General features: G+C 41.3%; 1 protein-coding gene across 1 annotated transcript in view; it reads left to right on the forward strand.

Annotated features, from left to right (window-relative positions):
* Positions 1–15,087, forward strand: part of APBB1IP (amyloid beta precursor protein binding family B member 1 interacting protein) — a 134,753-nt gene that overhangs the window by 108,056 nt on the left and 11,610 nt on the right. Inside the window, exons 11-12 of the mRNA XM_078151956.1 lie at positions 11,243–11,341; positions 11,568–11,685. Of these exons, the coding sequence (XP_078008082.1) occupies positions 11,243–11,341; positions 11,568–11,685 (217 nt within the window). The remainder of the gene's footprint in view (positions 1–11,242; positions 11,342–11,567; positions 11,686–15,087) is intronic.

The raw sequence follows: 15,087 nt of genomic DNA on the forward strand, positions 1-15,087 counted from the left end.
TTTCTCCATTTTAGTGGTTCTGCTGTTTTAGAAAGGACTACAGTAGAACTGCTACTTCAATAATGTACCTTTTTTAAACATAAATTTGGATAGGCGATGGTTCAGATCATAAAACACGAGTACAAAAGCCTACTTGAACTCAGTTCAATAGATCAGTTAGTGAAAGAACTGTTCTGAGTTCCCATTTCATCCCCTCTTCTCCACTAGATTTTCCTGTCATCCCTACTCTTTCACTTATTTTCAGCCTCTGTCTACTTGCTGCTTTCCTCCATACCCATTTCTCCCTCATCCTCAAAAACCCTCACGTGATCTATCCATGCTAGCTATTGTCCCATATCTCTCCTTCCTTTTTTGTAGCCTAAATTCCTCAAGTCTAGTTCATGACCTTATCAGATGACTGAGTAAAACTGTTCTCTTCGAAGTTACCAGTGATTTCATAATTGCTGAATCTAATAGCCTTTTCCCAGTCCTCAACCTTCTTAACCTCTCTGCAGCTTCTGATACTGTGAATCAGCCTCATCCCCTTATTGCTCTTTTCTTTTTAGTTTTCCACAGCTAAGGTGGCACAGTGGATAGAGTGCTAGGCCTGAGTGAGGAAGACCTGAGTGCCAGTTCAGCCTTAGACACTTACTAGCTGTGTGATCCTGGGCAAGTCACTTAATCCTGTTTGCCTCAGTTTCCTCATCTGTAATGTGAGCCGGAGAAGGAAATGGCAAACCACTTTAGTGTCTTTGCCAAGAAAACCCCAGAGAGTCAGACATACCTGAAATGACTGAACAGCAACAACAGTGCTCCATCTTGGTTCTCCTCTGACCATCTGACCACTCCCTTTTAGTCTCTTTTGCTGAATCTTCATCTACAGCATACCCATCACTGGTGGGTATCCCCCAGGTATTTGTCCAGTGTCCTCTTCTCTTCTCCCTCTTTACTGTTTCACTTGGTTATCTCATCAGCTTCTGTGGAGTCAGTGGATTCACCTCTATGCTGATGATTCCCAAATCTACTTATCTTGCCCTGTCTCTTGACCTCTAGCTTCGTATCTTTAACAGCCCATTGGACAGTTCAAATGGAACATCTCAGAGACATCTTAAATTCAGTGTGCCCCGAACTGAACTTATGGTCTTTCCCTCCAAACCCATCCCTATTGCAGACTTCCTTCAAGTCCTAGCTAAAGCCCTACCTTTTACAAGAAATCTTTCTTGATTAGGAGAAGGGGTATACAGAATGCATGCCATCTTGGGGTGGGGGAGGGACGAAATGGGGAGAAAATTTGGAACTCAAAATCTTGTGGAAGTGAATGTTGAAAACGAAAAATAAATAAATTAATAAAAAAAGAAATAGCAAAAAAAAAAGAAAAAAGAAATCTTATACTAATTCCTTTCCTTTGCTGATTAACTCCCATTTGCCCTGTATGTATGTTTTTAGTACATTGTTTTTTTCATGTTGTCTCTCCCATTATACAGTGAGCTCTAGGGAGCAGGTCCTATTCTTTTGCCTTTCTTTATATCCCCAGTACTTAGTATGGTACCTGGCTCATAGTAGGTCACAATAAATATTTATTGACTGCTACTACTACTACTACTACTACTACTATAATAATAATAATAATAATAATAATAATAATAATGAAAAATAATAATAACTAGCACTTATATAGCTCTTTAAGATTTGCAAAGTACCTTACATGTGTCATCTCAGTTGTTCCTAACAGCAACACTGAGAGTAAGTGCTATTATTATTAGCCCCCATTTTACAGATGAGAAAACTGAGACAGACAGAGGTTAAGTGACTTCCTCAGGGTCACACAGCTAGTGTCTGAGGCCAGATTTGAACTCTTCCTGACTCTATGCACTCTACCTTCTAACTGGCTAATTACTACCAGTGTGGACATGAGCAAATCACTTCCCCTCTTTTTCCTGGCCTCTTTTTCCTATTCCATAAAATGAATTGATGGGACTGAATGACCTCTAAGATTACTTCCAGCTCTAAATCTATGACCTATGCTCCTGTGAAGCAGAAGCAATCATAATAAGCTAGTGAGAGAGAGTGAGAGCAGGCAGTCTCAAGGTCATAACAATGAAGGGATGGAGGTGAATAAGGGGAAAGAGTCTGGTCCACTTCCGGCTGTCTCAGTCTCCTGTACCCATCGGTCATTATCATATAAGGGATGAGCATGGCAGCACACCCCTTAACCACCCATGGACAGGAGCCATGAAGCCCCAGCTGCATTCTTCGAGGCTCATTGCAAGGGGTCATAAGTCCTAATGGTCTCCATTGTCCTAAGGAGTGGGGCAAGTATAGAGATGCAGTGGCTGGTTTGCCCTGAACAGAGAGGCTCAGCTGATATTTTTGAAGCGTTTCCCTCTGTCTTTGACACATCACATAGTCAGCGTGTCTTAGACAGTAGGCTAGGTGTATACGTGCTACACAGTGTCAGAACTGCTTGACATCAAAGCCCAGGCTTGGTTGGTGATGAGAAACCCTTCAAAGGGGGCAAATAGCAAGGTAATTTATATGCAAATTGAACTGGTTTACTTGGTCTGATGTGCTCGAGACAATGTGTGGATTTAATTATGGTTTATTGGGGCTGGTTTTGCTTGAGTAATCTGAGAGTAATGGTGCATAATGCTGAATTAATCTCAGATTTAGAAAAATTGGTTTCCAGGGAATCAGCTGAGACAAGGGCCTCAGTACATACCATTTATGCAGCTGGGTACCTGTCTTGAAGCCAGCCTGCTGGAAGAGCAGCCTTTCTGCCCTCTGAAGTCTGTTATACTTACCTTTGCTGCCAGTCCTAGAGCAGGGTGGGGTCAAGGCTGCTGTACTCTCCCCACTGAAATTTCCCCCAGAACTGACCTTATGTCATGGGCACAATCCCATACTTTGGCATCCCACCCTTGACTCTTTATTGAGTTTATTCAGTCACGTATCTGAGAGCAGCATCAAGCAGGCTGATATGTTTTGTGTTTCAGGTTAGTCATATAACAGATGGACTGCTAGGCTCACAATAAGTCTAGAGCTGAAAAAGACCCATGACCCATTTAGTTCAGGGGCTCTTGACCTTTTTTGAGAGGTCCTTCCTGGATCCCTTCTCAGAATAATATTTTGGGTTTTTTGGGGTTTTTGTTAGAATAATATTTTTAAATGAATAAAATATATGAGATTACAAAGGAAATCAAATATATTGAAATAGTTATTGAAATATTTTTAAAAATAAATTCACAGACCTCAGATAAAGAATCCATGATCTAGTCTACTCCCTGTTTATATTGATAAGGAGCCTGATAACCAGAGAGGTTAAGTAACTTGCCCAAGGTGACACAGATAGTCATAAGAGGATTTAAATCAAAGTCCTCAGGCTTCAGAGGCAGGGTCCTTTCCTCCACAGCATCATACAGTTCTATTGCATTATTCAGAGTAGGTTCCCAGAGCTGACTGTCCACGGAGTCTGTCTGAATTTTAAGAAAAATAATCAAAACAAAAAAATTGCTTTAAGGGGCTTATTTAATGTGCCCCCTTGGACCCCAAATGGGTCCATTTAAAAGAATGGGGGAGTGGAACAGAAAGCCTTCATTTTTAAAAAACCAGTGACATCCAAGCCTACAGGCTTAGTCCAAAGCATCAATTTTGTTTGAAGCAGAAATTATTTTGGATGCAGAGAAAATCGTAACTCTTTTTACAAAAAAGCAAGCAAATTTCCAAAGCTGTCATTCAATGCGGTACATAAAAGGGGGAGGATAAGAAACTAAATTATAGGATCATCGATTTACAGCTGGAAGAGGCCCTTGAACTCAGCTAAACTAACCCTATCGTGGTACACATGATGAAAGTTAGGCCAGTGAATGCAAGTGACTTGCCCCAGGTCCCCGTAAGCAGGAAAGGGCAGAGCCAGGTTTTATACCCAGGTCCTCTGGTTACAAATCTAACCCTCTTTTCATTATGCAGATCTTGATGAAGATGCAAACCAACCTATTTTCCAACAGGCTTCTGATTCTTATCATCAGAAAGCCGACTGCTAATGTGTGAACAATCAGTGAGATGTTCCTTTCCTGTTCGGCTTCCCACTTTCTGGCTAGATGGCATTCAGTTGTTTTCATAGGGTCAGCTTCTGCTTTCCCAACCACCCAACCCCACTTACTCTCTCCCATGTGGCCTAGTTCCCTCTCTAATAATGTGGGGACATTATATTAAATTTCCTTACTCAGAGGTTTAGTTATAGTTTAGAGAACTTAAATTTGTTTACCAACACCCTGATGCTTTCTCCCCCATCTTGTTCAGCCTTTCGTGAAACTGTCTATCTGGAACCACATTTCATTTAGGGAAATGGTTTACTTAATGCAGCAATGCATGGACACACAAACATTCCAGAAGCAGTTTGGTATAGTTCAGAAGTGCTGGATCCAAGAAGTCAGAGGATCTGAGTTCAAGGCTCAGACCTGTTGGCTTTATTACTTGTGGGAACTTGGGTGAGCCACTTCCTCTGGGCCTCAGTTTCTTCAGCTGTAAAGAAGAGGATTGAACTAGGTGATCTCTGAGGTCCTCTATACTAATCCAATGGGCTAGACCTCAATTTAATCTTCACTTTGTTATACATTGAGAGGCATTATGCGGTAGTAAATGCAGAGAGGGCCTTGGGGCCAGGAATGCCCGGGGTTCAAGCCCTGACCCTGAAACATACCGGCTGTGTGACCTTGGGCAAGTCGCCCATCTTCTCAGAGTGCTGGGCAGTTCGTTAAGACTAAATGTTTCAAAGAAGGTGTTCCTCTGTACTGGTAGAGGAAGCTTCTTCATTGGGAGATACTATCTGTACAGATGAAAAGTATAAATCCAGTTCTTCTCTGTGTCTAATTGAAGATTACAAGAATACCCTGCCCTCATCAGTAACCCATTTGTGTAAGGTTGGTTAGCACAGCGCCTGGTCTAAGGTAAGCAGCTAAGAAATGCCTTCTTGTTCATTCATTCATTCGGCTGCAGCTCCCTAATTCCATCAATTGTATAAGGATACTGAATAGCTTCCATTGCAGAGAATACTATATTTTCTTTAGGCAGCAGTGACATGATACAGAGGGAGCCAGCATCAGTCAGGAAGACCTACATACAAGTCCCGTCCCTTACACATTCTAGCTTTGTAACCCCGGGGAAAGTCTCTTAATGTCCTAGGGTCCCAGCAAGTCTCTAAAATTTGTGAGTTACACAATGGTTCTATCTGTTGTTTCTTCCATTAGATGGTAAGGGCCTTGAGGGCAGGGACTGTCTTTTGTCTCTTATTGTAACCCCAGCGCTTAGCCCAATGTCTGCCACATAGTAGGCACTTAATAAATGTTTATTGATTGATAGTTATCAGGTTGCATTAGTAAAGGGAGTTTTCATGTTGGGAGTTCCTCATACCAATTAAATCACAGGTTAAGAGGGGAAAAAATCGTACTTTTTTTTTAACTCTCTTTTAAATTCTAGGGATGCATATTTCATTTGGGGCTTTTAGCCCTCCCCTTGCTGTGCAATTTCTTCAGGGGAAATTAATTTTTGTTTTAGTTTTAATACTTTCAAAATACCACTTAGTCATTTTCCCCTGTTTCTTGCAAATTCCAACTCCTCCCTTATTGTATTTTTGGGAAGGGAGGAATTTACTCCTTTGGGAATTTACTCTCTTTTTTCTGTTACTGGATATAAAGGAAACCAAGGTAATTAAGGCCTGCCAGAGAAACAGCATTTTTGCTTTTCATGATTGTTAGGAGGTAGTGGGATATGGGTGGGAAAAGCAGAGGACCAAGAATGAGAAGGCTGGGTTCTAATCCTGGCTTTGCCACTAAGCAGTTTCAATGTTGGGCAAATTACATATTTACCTTTCTGGACCTCAGCTTTCTTATCTGTAAAATTGGGGTAGGGGTTGGACTAAATAGCACCTATAGCAGTTATAAAATATGTATATATATATATATGTGTGTGTGTGTGTGTGTGTGTGTGTGTGTGTGTGTGTACACACACACAAAAAAAAACTATACCATTCAGTGACTTCTCAAGATCTTTGAACACTGTGTTGCTTGGGTCCTTTCAGCAGGAGAGACCCAGATTAGTGGACACTACACTAGCAGTTTTCCCTGAGCCACTTTGCAAACAGTTCCTCAGAATGTTACTCCAGGGGGGCAGCAAGGCACTTTGGGAAGTATCAGGAGACCCTCTGTGGGCAAGAGTTTCAAAGTATCAAATGGTACATTTGAAGCCCCAATCGAAGTGTCTCACTGAAAACCCAGGAAGTCATGCCCATTGAGGAGTTAATTCATCTTCCCAGAATCCCTTTGATGTGAATATGTATAGGGGGAATGCTCCCATTTTATATCTAGAGAAAATGAGGCCAAGCTATGGGCCCCAGGAGAATCACTGGAGGACTCAGAATCACAATTCAAAAATTCCCTCCTCTGTTCAGTCTCTTTCATTAAGGGAATGTCTATTTTTCTGTATTTGGATGTAAGCTTTTTTTTAACCGTATGGTTTATATGGACTTTTTAACAGTTGAGCATCTTCACATGAATTTCTGCAAGGATAGACTTACAACATTTACTCATCTCAATTCCTGACCTTCTGGGCCTTGCATGCTATCTGCCAATTTAAAAAAATATATACAAAGCTCTCTGTTAGGAAAGGAAGGAAGGAAGGGGAAGGGAATGAGCATTTACATAATGCCTTCTGTGTGCCAGGCACAGTGCTAAGCTGTTTACAAATACCTTATTTGATCTTCACAACCACCCTGGGAAGGTAGGTGCTATCCCATTTTACAGTTGAAGAAACTGAGGTTAATTGACTTGCCCAGAGTCACATAGATAATAAATATCTGAGGCCTGATTTGAACTCAGATCTTCTTGAGTGTCACAAAATAAAATAAAATATGCTGGTTCCCTGAAGGGATTAAAATGTTAAAGAAATGGATTTTTTGTTGTGCTGGTAGAAAAGTCCAAAGGAAAGACTGGTGTCAAAGGGAAATCTCATTTACAGTGTATCAATTGAATTGTTTTTAGAGTGAGGGGCATCTTAGCAAGAATGTAATTTCAGTTCATGACTGTCTGGGCGTTACATATTCTTTGTCTCTGCTTTACCCATCTTATTAATGGAGGAAATGATGCCTGTATTGGTGGACTTGATCAAGGGAGTGAACATTTTGATTAGCCTTCCTCGTGCCTGGTTCCACTGCCCAACCTTTTAATGCTGTTAGCAAGCTCCACCTGCAGTTGGGACCTATGAGCACATTTAACTGTGACTCCTGCTTCAAAGGCCTTGAAAGGGGAGGGTGTTTAGGGCAAAAGTGGCCAAAAAAAAAATAAAAAATTAAGACTGGCGTATAGAATGATGATGCCATCATTGGGACTCACTCATGGTGGGCAACCAGTCAACTATCCTAAAGCGTTTGGGGCCATCTGCTGGATTCAAAGGAAAACTGCAAGGCAAAGGGAACTCCTCTACTTATTTCAGAGATGATCAGGCTTTTTGCTTCTACTTGGCTACATTTTAACCAACTAGTTGAACACAGGGAGTTCAGGTTCAGTGTTGTTGCTCAGAGCATAAAGTAACACTTTGCCTAAGCAAGGTTGGTAGGAGCTCACTGAGACAATACTGCTTAGAATTTCTAAGGGACGGCCTCCATAAGGTTGTGCGATAGAGCGCAAGACCTAGAAGCGGGGTGACTTGAGTTCAAATCTTGCCTCAGACACTAGTCATGTCACTTAACCTGTCTGCCTCAGTTTTCTTAATTGTAAAATAGGGATGTTGTAAAGATCAAATGAAGTATTTTTTAAAGCATTAAGCACAGTGCCAGGCACATAGTAGGCACTTAATAAATGTTCCTGTTCCTACCTCCAAAAGTATAGAAAGAGATATTCTAACTTTAGGGAGGCAGCATGGTATGGTAGGACTCAGAGGACCTGAGTTCAGATCCCACTACCTGTATGAACAATCATTTAACCCTTCTACCTTAGTTTCTTCATCTGTAAAATGACAAGGGTGGACTAGAAGGAAATTTATAATCGTCTTAAGAAATAGAGATAACATTCCACTACTAGCTCTGTATCCCAAAGAGATTTTTAAAGGGGAAAGGACCTATTTATACAAAAATATTTGTAGCGGCTCTTTTTGTGGTGGCAAAGAATTGGACATTGAGGTGATGCCCACCCACTGGGGACTAGTCGGCTGAACAAATTATGGTATATAATTATGATGGAATACTATTGTGCTGGAAGAAATGACGAGCAGGATGATCTCAGAAAAACCTGGGAAGACTCACATGAACTGATGCAAAGTGAAGTGAGCAGAACCGGGAGAACATTGTACACAGTAACAGCAGTATTGTACAATGATCAACTGTGAATAACTTAGCTCTTCTCAGCGATACAGTGATCTAAGACAATTCCAAAGGACTCATGATGAAAAATCCTATCTACCTCCAGAGAAAGAACTGATAGAGTCTGAATGCAGAGTGAAGTGTACTATTTTTCACTATTTTTTTTCTTTTTTGGGCTGTGTCTTCTCTCACAGCATGACTAATATGGAAATATGTCTTGCATGATCACACAGATGTAACATGCCAAATTGCTTACTGCCTCAGGTCTGGGGGAGGGAGAAGACGGAAGGAGAGAATTTGGAACTCGATTTCTTAAATGGGGCAGCTAGGTAGCACAGTGGATAGAGCACTGGCACTGGAGTTAGGAGGACCTGAGTTCAAATCTAGCCTCAGACACACCACACTCACTAGATGTGTGACTCTGGGCAAGTTACTTAACCCCAATTGCCTCACCAAAAGAAAAAAAAAATTAAATGAATATTTAAAATTGTCCTTATATGTAATTAAGAAAAAATAAAATATTACTTTAAAAAGGAATAAAGGTAATTCATATTTGCATAGTGTTTGCAAAGAATTCTATATACATTAACATTTAAGCCTTAGGACTACTCTGTGAGGTAAGTGATACAGATATTATTGTTTCCATATTACTTACGAGTTTCAAAGAGGTTATGTGACTTGCCCAGGGTCACACAGCTAATAAGTATCTGAGATGGGGGCAGGAGTGTGCTGGTAAGTGTTTAACAACCATCTCTCTGGTTGGGGGGATGGAAAAATATATGCCTGACATTTAGGTTTAATCTTCATCATTAACACTTTAAAAAAAATATGTCAGGTCTAAAACTGCAAGAACAGTATTTCTAAAAATTGTTTCAATAAGCCCAAAGGAAGGATTTTTCAAAGATTACCCATAGTTGTGGGGGGGGGCATCATTAACATCTAGAATTTTGATACATGGATGTATCATGGTATATATACATGGTGTACATCCATGTATATATTAGCTTCCTTTGCTGATACACAAGCTGAGTGTATGAAAAGGCCAATGCATTAACTCATCCCTTCCACTAATGGAGGTATGTTCCCAAATCTCTCTCACACATTCAGTCTCCTAAAAGACCCTTGCTCAGATAATCCACCATCATTCTTCTAGATCAGCTTGGCCAGAGCCGCCCCTAGGAACTAGTGCCTAAGATCAGATATTTTTTAAATGTGGAAAGCTCTTCCACTTCATCTCTGATTCCTGACGTTCTGTCTATAGGAAGCCTTCCTCAGCCCCTCTTAATTCCAGTGCCTTCCCTCGGGTCAGTATGTGCTATTTAGCCGGTAAATAGCTTGTTTGTGTGTATTTGTCTGCTTGCTCTCTCCCCCATTAGATTATGATCTTCTTGAGGGCAGGGGCTATCTTTTGCCTCATTTTGTATCTCCAGAGCTTAGCACAGTGCCTGGTATGTAGTAGGTGTTTAATAAATGTTTATTGATTATGTCACATCTCAACTGGTGAAGGAAAATGAGTTTAACCAATAAATATAGTCCTCTAAACAACAGTGGGATACTTTTAGATGTTTCTAAACAGGGATAGGCTCCCACTTATATCTTAGAGCAGAGGTTTTTAACCTGGGTTCAGGAACTTTTTTTTTAGTATCTTTTATTTCACTCATTGATTTCCTTTGTAATCCTATACATATTATTTTATGAGCTTAAAAACATGCTCCTGAGGAGTCCAAAGGTTCTACCATATTGCCAAAGGGGAACATGGCACAAAAAGCTTAAGATTTTAGTTTAACTTAATTAGCAGTTCAGAAGGAGGAAGGAAATGGAAAAATGGGGCAAGTCCCCCAGAAAATCAAGTGTTTGTACATATAATAACACATTTTCACCACCAAAGGATTTTTTTAAGCCACCGGAGGCACAGAGGGGTTAGAATCTGCGTGGGTGGAAAGGGTGCCCTCACCATTGAAACCTTGAATCTCTTAAAGTAATGACACCTATCAAACACAGCAAGAATAATAATACTAAAGAGTTCTGTAGCACACAAACCAATCTCTGCAACTTGTGGTACTGACTTTTGGAGAAACTTCAGGATGGCAGTGGGCTGGGACTACTCAGTTGGATTTAGCCTTGGGATTGTCTTCTCTTTTCCTACCAACTTCCTAGTGCAAGGCTCTGGTTAACAGAAAATCTTAGGCCTGTTCAGCTGTAGGTATCTCTGACATGTCTGGCCATATCACTGTTGCCTCAGCTGCTAAACAACCAGAGGGTACCTACTTACATGTTGTACATTTCATTAGATGGTGAGCTCCCTGAGGGCAGGGACTGGTTTTGCCTTCCAATTCCTATTGACTATTGTAGAGCACCTGTCACAGGGCTACACAATCACCTTTAAATGCCATTTGATAGTAGTAGAAATGAAATAGATAATAGTCTAATAATGGAGGCAAAAAGTACCTTTTTTGTGGAGCAATGAGGTGGCACAGAGGAATGAGTATTGGACTTAAAGTCAGGAAAACTTGAGTTTCAGTGTAACCTTAAAACCTCACTGGTTGTGTAACCCTATGTTAATCACTTAAGCTCTCTCACCCTGAATTTACTTATCTGTAAAAGGGGTCTCATAAGGTTGTTGTGAGAATCAAATGAAATAATATGTAAAGTGCTTTGCAAACCTTAAAGCACCATATAAATGAAATGCTGTATGTTAATATTCTTGATGAATTTTTTTTTAAAAGGCTCATGGCATATCACTCATAGTGAATTTCTTCCATATTTAATCTGTTTAAAAAAAAAAACCTTTGTAGCCTCATACCCAAAAAATGTAGATGGTAACATTTACCAACAAAGAAATGTTTGCAAAACACTTGGAGATTCTCAGAGAGTGTGAACATGACTTGTTAATTTTATAACTTTTTATTCCAGCACCCCCAGATTCAGAAGGAGTCACAATATATCAAGCATCTGTGCTGTGATGATGCAAGAGCTCTAAATCAGTGGGTCACTGGAATAAGAATTGCCAAGGTGAGAAAATCTTTGTGGATTGCCTGTATAGGTTATCCCCTTCCTTATGGACAACTTTTCTATATGGACTGGGGAGTAGTTGTTTTAAATCACCTTCAGAGTTAAAAGGATGAGCCAGTTACATACATTTCAGTCAAGAGAAGAGTATTTGACCACGAAGAGTGTACCTGCCTGACGAATTTAGCTGAAAGCACTGCATTGTGGGTTGTTTTTTCTTTCTCTGTAGTATGGAAAGACTCTCTATGACAACTATCAGAAAGCATTGTCAAGAGCCGGACTTGCCTCTCGGTGGTCTAGCCTGGGGACCGTGGACCCGGCCGCTGCAGCTCAGACCCCTTCCAAAGGTATCAAGAGCGTTCTTGTGGTGGGTGGTTGGCTGGACTCAATGACCTTTGCCTTTCCTTCCAGCCCAGCAAATAAGAGCTCCCAGCAGTCCCTGCATTTTTCAGGTCTTGTAAGATCTTAGCCAGTCTTAAGAATGTGGATCCTCCTGAGAGCACTTTCAAGGATATCCCTCAGCTTTATCTTTCCCTGTCTAGTAAGAATTAGTGCTACTACTCTTGGGTTCTTACTAGGACTGAAGCTTTTCCTAACTGGTGAGGTTTACTAGAAAGAATATTGGACCTGAGTCATGTGTTTGAACCCCAGCTCAGGCATTTATCAACCCAGTTGTTTAAAACTCTCAGCGTCCTAGGGGTGTGGTATCAAACTCAAATGGAAACAGAGGTCCTACACTGTACATAAGGATCCCTGCAGGCTGCACAGTGACTTAGCTTTAAAATATAATATTTTCTGTATTCTGTTTTATTTTTATTTATTTTGTTAAATATTTTAATATGATATCTACATCCTGTTGTATTTTTATTTATTTTGTTAAATACTTTCCAGTTACATTTTAATCTGTTTCAAGATGGGCCATAAGAGTATGGGCTAAGCATCTGGCATCTCTGCTCTAGGCAATTCTCTAAGACTTGTCCGTTGCAGAATAGTTGCTGAACCTTATTGGCTGAGGAAGTTTCCTCGTTGGGAAGACACTACCTACACCCTTAAAAAAAAAATTGACCTATTTCACCAGGTGGCTGTGGTGAAGTCACTCTGCAACTTTAGAGTGTAGATGAGGGTGAGCTTTTATTCTGTCTTTCTCCCAGTTCTCAAGCTGCTGAAATAGGTCAGGAGCCACATGCCACTCCTTGGCCAGTGTGCTCTTTTTCAGTGCCCTCAGCCTCTTCATTAGAATTGGGATCCCAGTCTCAACGATGTGCCCCTTTGTGGAAGTTGAGAGCAGACCCCCTTCCAAGGAACAGGATCACTACTACCCAGTCACACAGGCCGGCTACCAAGCCATCAAGTGAACATTGTGAAACGTATGCCATGTTTGAACACTGACATGTTCCATATATTCAGTTAGGGAAACTAGTATAACACACACACACACACACACACACACACACACACACACACATGAACCAAAGGAAAAAGACATAATTTAACAACTTGGGGGGGGTAATATTTATATCTGCTTTAAATTTTGCAAAGTACCTTACATATATTATCTCACGTGACCCTCAAAACAACGTTGTATGGTAAGTACTACTATTATCTCCCATTTTATAGATGAGGAAACTGACGCAGGGAGAGATTAAATGACTTGCCCAGCTAGTAAATGTCTGAGGCCAGATTTGAACTCAAGTCTTCCTGACCCCCAAGTCCCATACACTGTCCACTATTCCACCTAGCTGCCTGGACACATGAAAGTGAGAGAGTGATGGATGGACCATGATCATGGACCAAGCAGGAAGACATGGAATCTAGGGCATAAATAGAGGGATCACCTGTAGGGAATAGTAGGGATAGTTTTTTTCAGTGTTTCCCTACAAGGCTCAGTTCTGCAACTCTCACCAAATGGATTGAAGGGATATCTAAGATTCAGAATTTTTCCTCACTCTGGCTCAGCCATGGCTGAAAGGTCCACAAGATCCAAAATCCATTGATTTGGGGATGCCAAAAACCTCCCACCTTCTCTGGACCCTCATCTTGACCACAGACATTGAGTGGTCCTTTCCCAAAGCACTCCCGCCTCCTCTTGGGGCGAGCAGTTCCTGGTGAAGGGTGTTCTTCCTATGTTGCAATAGCCTTACAAGCCTGTAGCCCCTTGCCTTAGTCTTCTTAGCTGTTCCCCACAAACACCCTGGAAATCAAGGTAGGCTGGCATTCATACCCCTCTCCCACTACACGGGAGAGGAAATTAGGGGATCAGAAGCTCCCGCCCCTCCACACATTCTGTGCTTCAGGCAGACTGAATGAATAATTCTACTACCCCAAACAGACCTTCTGCTTGACAATTATTATTAATCCTATTAATAAAGTGCTACAGGGAGATGCTAAAAAGCAACTCAAATTTAAATATCTTTTCCAAGGGCAGAGTTACAAATTCCTCACACTGAGTAGCTGATGCTTGTCATTTTAAAATAGCGCCAAACTTCCCACCATACGCTGATCTGGCAGATAGAGCAGATACTGAACTAGTGCCTGACCACAGAGGGACTTCATTGGACAGGCTCGGTGAGAAGCAAGACACTGTTCAGGCAGGAAGACAAAAGTTTCCTGTTCTCTGTAGCTAGTGCATAGCATGCTACCATTGTGGTTACCAAGCCTTTGTTGTTCACCAACATGTAACAGTAGAATGTGTGCATGTTTACAAGAACATGCTCTAAAAGTTCAGCTTTTGTCACTTTTTCTCCAGTCAGCTTCCTCCATCCAAATCCAAAGCATAGTCCTCACAGGGCAGTCCCAAAGGGAGGGAGGAAGCTGGGTCACATCATCCTGTGTGTCTCCTCCTTTATAACAAAGAGGAAAAAAACTAACCTAAAACATTGCTACACACATGAAATCAGGTTCAAATGCATTTCATTAATAACCTCCAAGGGGAAAAGAGCCATAAGATATGCAGCCCTGGGGAGTGGAAGGAAACAGGGAGGGTAGGGCATCCTCTGCCTGTGTGCCATATTGTTATATGTCCCTTTTTGCTAAACATAATTTGTAGTTTATTCATCTGTGTACATTCTATCACTCTTGCTAGGAATTGAAGGCTGCTTGAGGCTGAAGTCTTTTTCATGAAGATAATAGTGCACAGTATAGAGGATGCCCTGGGTTCTGGGTGGCAATGCCGGCAGACAAATCGTAAGCTCTGGAAGGGTCTGCACAGCTAGCTACGGTGCGAAATGATTAGTCTGGAGAGGAAAGCAAAATGTTATGTGAGAGGGGAGATTTCATTATTGACCAGGGGAGGGAAGGAATCAAGACAAACTTCCTGGGGGAGGCGGCATTTGATTTGAGCTTTAAAAGATGCATGAGGCTTCAACAGGTGAGGACGACGAGGTAACTTCAGTCAGGGGAGCAGCATGAAGAAACACAAAGGTGGGGTGTGACAGGACGGGGAATAGTCTAGCTTGATTGATGCACAGAGTGCATGGAACGGAACAATATGAAATGTGATGGTGGCCGGCTTATGGAAGATCTTGAATGCCAGGTAAGGAAGAGCTTAATTGGTATGTGAGGGAATGACTGAAAGATTTTCAGCAAAGGAGTGAAATGATCAAATGTATACAGTTGTGGGAAGGATGGACTAGAGGGAAGCGGGATATATAAAGTGAGGAAGGAAGGAGCATAGGATAATGGCAATACCATGAATGGGGCCATAAATGGGGAGGACAGTGGAAGAGGAGGAGGATTTCAGGTTTATATAT

Source organism: Phascolarctos cinereus, unplaced genomic scaffold (assembly GCF_003287225.1).
Source record: "Phascolarctos cinereus isolate Bilbo 61053 unplaced genomic scaffold, phaCin_HiC Scaffold_1;HRSCAF=81, whole genome shotgun sequence".
Taxonomy (NCBI): domain Eukaryota; kingdom Metazoa; phylum Chordata; class Mammalia; order Diprotodontia; family Phascolarctidae; genus Phascolarctos; species Phascolarctos cinereus.